Here is a 6,701-nt window from a genome sequence, read left to right as displayed (position 1 = left end):
AATTCCCAAGTGCACATTACCATATTGCTAACTATAGGCACTATGCCTTGCCACAGATACTCATCTCACATAACTGAAATTTTGTAACTATTGAACCACTCATTTTCACCATGCCGGGTCCCCAGGCAGCTACTATTGTATTTGCTGCTTCCATAGGTTTAACTACTTTAGATACCTTGTATACATATCGTATGTGTCCTCTGTGAGTAGCTTATTTCACTTAGTCCAAGTGGGTTTTATGTATTGATAGGGTTGGCTTAACTTTGTATTTCACAGAAATTTTTTTATCTCATTTTGCTTCCTTCTTTATGCTAGGGGGCTGACCAAGAGAATGAGAGTTAGATGTGTTTGCCAGTGTGAATGGATGATCAGCCTCCACCATCCGCTGCTCACCATTCTTTTGCAGAATTAACCAGGCAATTTACAAGGTGGATGTGAAAGGTCTCCTGTGGGGGGGGGGGGGGGGGGTACGGGGTTGTTTTTTTCTAAATGTCTTCTGGTAGATGGGTGTATAATCTATATAATCTGAGACTCAGAACAGCTTTCCTGTAGCTGGCACCTAGTGAGGAAGAGAAAGCAATCCTGTCTGATGTTGCATGTAAAATGTAGATGTTGTATTTTATTAGGGAAACGGTTAATTTTATGATAGCAACTCGAGACTGTTTATTAGACGAAAAACTTATGGAAGAGTTTGCAACAATTTCATACCCTGGTTCAATGCCCTGACAGATGTTATGGGAGCATTCTACAAGATTAAGGCAGAGCCAGGTTGGAGTGTACATCCCCAGTGAGCAACCTGCCAAAAGCAGCTGTGTTGGAGACATGTCTGAACCTGTGTCCCTAAGGTGGGTCTTATGTGAAAGAACTTTCTCTGGTAAGGTAATAAATATGTGCTTTCCCCTTTAAAAAAATTAAATAAATAAAGCAATGAAAAAAATCACAGATAAAAATGTCGATGCATGAAAATTCCACATACCCAAGAAGACTACAGCCCAATTCAGAAGGCAAATCAACTGGAAAAATATTTACAAATATTTCATATATGCAGTTAATATATTTGATACAGAAGACTTACTATAAATCAGTAAATCAATACAAATGATAAAATGTCAAATGAGAAATAGACAAAGCACCTGAATCTGAACCTGAAGATTACAAAGTAGGACATACAGTTCCATAACACATAAGTGAAAATATTATCCGTCCACAATGAGAACATGCAATTTCAAACTTGCAATGGTAATTTAATTTTTTCAATCATAATATTTGGTGCTCAAGAACAGCATTTCCTGGGGGACTTGCTAAAAATACAAATTTATAGGATCCATCCCAGACCTACCAGAGCAAAGTCCCAGTGGAAGGATGCAGGAAGCAAGTTAAAAAAATTCTGATTCAATTGACTTGCAGTAGGACCTGGGAGTCAGAAAGTTACCATCTCTGTCCTAGGTGATCTCAAGGCAAGCTTGAAAATATTACTCTGAGCAGTGGTTCTCAACCATGGGTGGACTATTGAATCACCTAGGGAAATTTAAGAAATACATATGCTTGGGCCCTGCCCTCAGAAATTATGAATTAATCTTTATGGGTTCCATCTGGATATTAAACATTTTTAAGACCTAGTATAGAGGACATGATAAATTGGTATTCATATGCTTTTCAAATGCGAGTGAAGATTGGTTACAACCATTTTTACAAACAATTTGGTTGTGTGTTGATTTTTAAAAAACATAATTTTCAGTAAAAATGGCAATTTTGTAAATTTCCTATCCTTGTAATCTAAATATAGAAGACATTTGTGAACGAAAAATGTTCCTCGTATGTAATTGGTTCAGTAACAGTATTTGAGAGTAACGCAACTGCCCAGCTATAGGGTAATTGTTTAATAAACAAGGGTATGTTCACATAATGAAGTGCTATATACACATTAAAAATGTGCAAGTAATAATTTTTTAATGTAATGGGAAAATATAGGATTAAAGGGGAAAAGTAAAGTCTAAATTGTATTACCGTATGGTCAAGACAAAGTCAAAATACGCATAGTAAAAACACAGGAAGAAAAGTTGGCTTTTTAAAATACCTAAATGCATATATTTATTCTGGTGGTTTGACGACATATTTTGCTTATTTCTGGCTTGTTTCTTATGTTCCAGGTGCTGAGTCCGCTGTTATGAATGAACATGAATGCTTACTCTTACTTTTCATATAATGTAACTTACTTTTTAAAAAAGCTTGCCCCCAAAAAGCAAATATCCTTTCTATGTCTGATATGCTTTTTTGAAAAATGTCTACTTAATATTTCTATAATATGCACAAATAGAGAACCAAGGAAAAGGCTTTTGATATTAAAATTGTCTGGTCCTACATCAAGACAATTCAACCTGTAGATCCAATGATTACTGATTACAGATGCCTATCAGTATCAGCCTAGAATAGTTTTGTAGAACTTATTACATGCCATAGATATGTCTTCTGAAAAGAATAAACAAGTAAATATATTGTGAAATGCTGAGCATTTAACTTTCTGAAAGTCAAAACTCTTTCCAATGAAGTAGAAGTCACTAGTTAAATAAATGTAACGGTGAGTCCTTCTACGTATCAATTTTTTTTTTATTTAAAGTATTCCACATCACTATCTATTTTTCTAGAAATTAGTTTTTTCTACACCCACATTTTTAAAGGATTTTTTCCCAAATCTGTAAGATTTTCCTATTAAATAGGTGAATAACAGAAGTAAAGTTGAGAGAAAAATGTTCATGCAAAATGCAAAATGGAAAGATAAATAAAAGATTTCTGCAGAAAAGCTCTAGCAGCCTAGTTCCCCTTAATTCTAATAACGATTAATATAATTTTTACCATAGTAGGTTTGTAGTTAATTTTGATCTAAATACTGCAAGCAATTTTATTCAACAAAATCTGAGTGGCACAGGGTGGTGTGGAGGTGAAAAAACAGCCACGTTCCCAGAGATCTGAACTAATTGGTGGGAATAGCTATTTTCCTCTTACTCACAATTTTGTGGCTGGTTAGTAGATAACACCAAAAGAAAATAAAGTTATTTCTTTTAAGAATGTGATCTTGAAATCTAAAGGTTTGATGAGATCAAACCTCCCCTGAGCTCCAAGGTTTGATCACTTTTATACTAGCTTCTAACTAAGTAGTCTCAACAAACATACTCAAATTCTGAAAATGTTTCAATTAACATTTTAAGGAATTTTTTTTTTGTAACTCAAGTCCTACTATGTGGGACCTTACAAATGTGCTATGTAACTCTATTCAGTTTTGTCACATAGAGAAGGAAGCATCCATGTCTACTCATTCACGCTCAACTTCTCCTAAACATACAATTGTGTGCAAGTTAATATCCCTGGACGTTGACCTCTGTTCACTTTTGCTCTTCTAAATTCCTACTATTTGCCTTTACTATTCATTTTAGTATCGCTTTATATTTTCTTAAATTCTTCTGTAACTTTTTCACATATGTGGTATGTTTTATTGTTAGGTACCATCCATATTAACTAAGATAGACTGTACAATGAGATTTAAATAATTTTTTTCAATCAATTAATAATACATTTGTCTAAAGAAGAAACGGTTGGGGCACCTGGGTGGCTCAGTTGTTTAAGTGTCTGACTTCAGGTCAGACTTCAGGTCATGATTACATAGTTCGTGGGTTCGAGCCCTGCTTCCAGCTCTGTGCTGACAGCTCAGAACCTGGAGCCTGCTTCAGATTCTGCGTCTCCCTCTCTCTATCTGCCCTTCCCCCACTCACGCTCTGCCTCTCTCTGTTCTCAAAAATAAATAAATGTTAAAAAAATTAATAAAAAAAACAAAGGAGAAATTGTTGGGAGTATTCTTCAAGGCTAATGTAATTATGAACACTAGAGCAATAAACCAGGTGAATTACAGATAAGGCCCGGAAGTCTGGATCTTTAGCTAGTAAACTATCCTTAATATAAAAGTAGCTATTTAGAAGGATCTAAGTTTACTGAGGCGGATATATAATCAAGATCCCAAAATTGAAAACTCTTTAACTAAAACGGGAGTTCACTCTGCAAGGTGGTCATAAATTAGTAAAAAAAACATTAAGGAAATCTCTGAACATGGAATAAATGATGTTTGGGGAGAGAAACATAAGTGAGTTTAACTGGCAATTAGAACAGAATTGATAATGGAGTTGAAAATGGCAAGACAGCTACTATGTTTTAATAGAAATGTAGTAAATGTATTCTATCAAAAGTTTGGGCTGGGCTTCCCATTACTGGTTTCCACCTGTTAATAGTTGAAAGAAAAAATAGGAAGTAAGGAAGAGAGAGGGGGAGGAGGGGAGTGAGGGAGAAAAAAAAAGGAGAAGAGAGAAAAAAACCTCAAGTATTCTTCTAGAGCTTAAGAAACAACTGACAGGTTTATAACATTGCACTGAAACTACCAGCAAAATCACAATGGGCTGAAGCCTCACTCAGGCCCCTAAAACATCTGTAGCTTTGTTTAAAATGACTAAGATGAAACACATCAGTTTATGGAAAATGAGGAAGGCTTCCAGCAGTTGGCCAGTGTTCTAGGTGATTGATATTGATGAGCAATAAAACAACTGATCTACTGCCAAAGGAGAAAAACATTGCAAGCACATCCAAAAACTCATCTGCAATGAAGATTATAAGGGTGCCCACTCTGACCACCTTCCCACCCTCACCAGAGAGGTGACCCTGCTCTTGGCAACCACTTCCACACAAAGGCCACAGAAGAGCACCTCCTCCCCCTAACCCCTCAAAAATCTCTACAAACATCTTACAAAACCTTTACTCTTTATTCTTCCAATAGCTTCCTTCCTCCTTTTCTTTCCTTCCACTCTCCTTTTTCCTCCTTCTTTCTTTCCCTCCTACCTGCTTTTCTTTCTTCCTAAAATCCACACACACACACACACACACACACACCCCTCCCAGATCATCCCTACTCCACCAGAACTCTGTCGCAGGCAAGACGGAATCAAGCACAGGCGGCTGGCCCGCGCTTTAGCAAGCACCATCTGGCACCTGCGATTCATCCACACTTTCCATCCGCCCAGAGGTGAGAGGGGCAGAAGGGAAAGGACGCGCGCCGAGATGGTGTGACCCAGTTCTTCGGAAACTTTCAGCTGATCGCAACCCCTCCCCCAACCGAAACTCTTTAATCATCCATCAAGCCAGAAAAGTACAGTCACTTCTGCCTCGTCTTTGGAGTTGGAAAAGAGGCGAAGCAAGGAAAGCAAGGAAAGGAGGTTCGCCCCTTTGCTTCCCCCATTGCCGAACGGCCGCGGCGCAGAGCCGCGGTGCGGCCGGAAGGGGCCGCTGTTCGCTCAGAGCAGCCACGCAGCTGCTGCCGCCGCCGCCGCACCTCCCACGGCCCCACTGGCCCAGCCCCGCCAAGTTCCAACAGCCCCCAATCGAGCGAGCGCCGAGACAGCACCGCCCCGGCAGGAGCAGACGGCGCTCAGACCAGCCGAGCTGCGGCGTGCGTCGGAAAGGCTCCTGGGAAAGTCCCACGACCCGGGGACTTTGGAAAGGAGAGAGCGAGCAGCCCCGGCGCGCGCAAATCTGCAAGTGAGCGCTCCGCTCCCTACCATTCCTCTCGCAACCCTAGCGCCTTCCCACCCCTCGGACCGGCGCATCCCCGGGCGCTCGCCGGCTCCCGCGATGAATCCAGCGCTGGACAACCAGACCGATGTGGCGGGCCTGCTCCTGGCCAACAGCAGCGAGGCGCTGGAGCGCGCCGTGCGCTGCTGCACCCAGGCGTCGGTGGTGACCGACGACGGCTTCGCCGAGGGCGGCCCGGACGAGCGCAGCCTGTACATCATGCGCGTGGTACAGATCGCCGTCATGTGTGTGCTCTCGCTCACCGTGGTCTTTGGCATCTTCTTCCTTGGCTGCAACCTCCTCATCAAGTCCGAGGGCATGATCAACTTCCTGGTGAAAGACCGGAGACCGTCTAAGGAGGTGGAGGCGGTGGTCGTGGGGCCCTACTGACCGGCCCTCCCACCTCCGCGACAGCCGCCCCAACACCTCCCCACCTAGCCAGCCCGGCCGCGCCCCTCACCATCCGAGACTGGGCGAAGCAAACCTGTCGGAGTCAATTATTTCTCTCGACTTTTGCCTTTCGGGATGAAGCGACCCGTTTCTCGCTGGCCCTCTGAAAGCCCCCATTCCTGGCAGTAGGAGGAGAGCGCCCTGACTGGACTCAGCAGCAAGTGGCAAGAAGAGGGCAATTAGGGCGCAGAACTTTGGAAGCTGCCGCTAGCGTGGGATGCGGCGAGACCAACCGGGTCGACGGCCCTCCTCCACCGCAGGTGGGCCAAGCTCTCGGGGCAGGTGGAGAGGGCGGGCAGGGGAGAGACCCAGCGGCACCGATTGCCTGGTGGCCCGAAAAGTGACCGGTGTATACGCCACGCAACAGAACTAATGGGGACACACAAATCAGTGTCAGGATTCGCGCCCATTCTCTCCCGCTCCTCCCAGCCCTGGCGGGAGAGACTATAAATACCTTTGATTGATTGTAACGTGCCGTTTTAAGGGATTTTGTGTTTGTTTGCTTGAATACAAATATTTGATAAGTCCTTTGTTGCCCTAGTGGCCCGTTTGCCTGCCTGGGGTTCGAGTTTTGTTGTCGTGGGAGAAGGGGTAGAGGGAGGGGGAGCCTGCGAATGTGAACTGGGTGATTTGTTTCTTTTATT

At 42.8% G+C, this 6,701-nt stretch overlaps 1 protein-coding gene across 1 annotated transcript; it reads left to right on the top strand.

Annotated features, from left to right (window-relative positions):
- Window positions 1-5,296: 5,296 nt before the first annotated feature.
- Window positions 5,297-6,701, top strand: RPRM (reprimo, TP53 dependent G2 arrest mediator homolog). Its single transcript, XM_027055742.2, has one exon. It carries the CDS (start codon window positions 5,668-5,670, stop codon window positions 5,995-5,997), a length of 330 nt encoding a protein of 109 aa, XP_026911543.1. The 5' UTR covers window positions 5,297-5,667; the 3' UTR covers window positions 5,998-6,701.

The sequence above is a fragment of the Acinonyx jubatus genome, chromosome C1 (assembly GCF_027475565.1).
Source record: "Acinonyx jubatus isolate Ajub_Pintada_27869175 chromosome C1, VMU_Ajub_asm_v1.0, whole genome shotgun sequence".
In the NCBI taxonomy this organism is placed as follows: domain Eukaryota; kingdom Metazoa; phylum Chordata; class Mammalia; order Carnivora; family Felidae; genus Acinonyx; species Acinonyx jubatus.
Note: the sequence above shows the minus strand (reverse complement) of the source record. Positions and strands in the feature narration are given on the sequence as shown.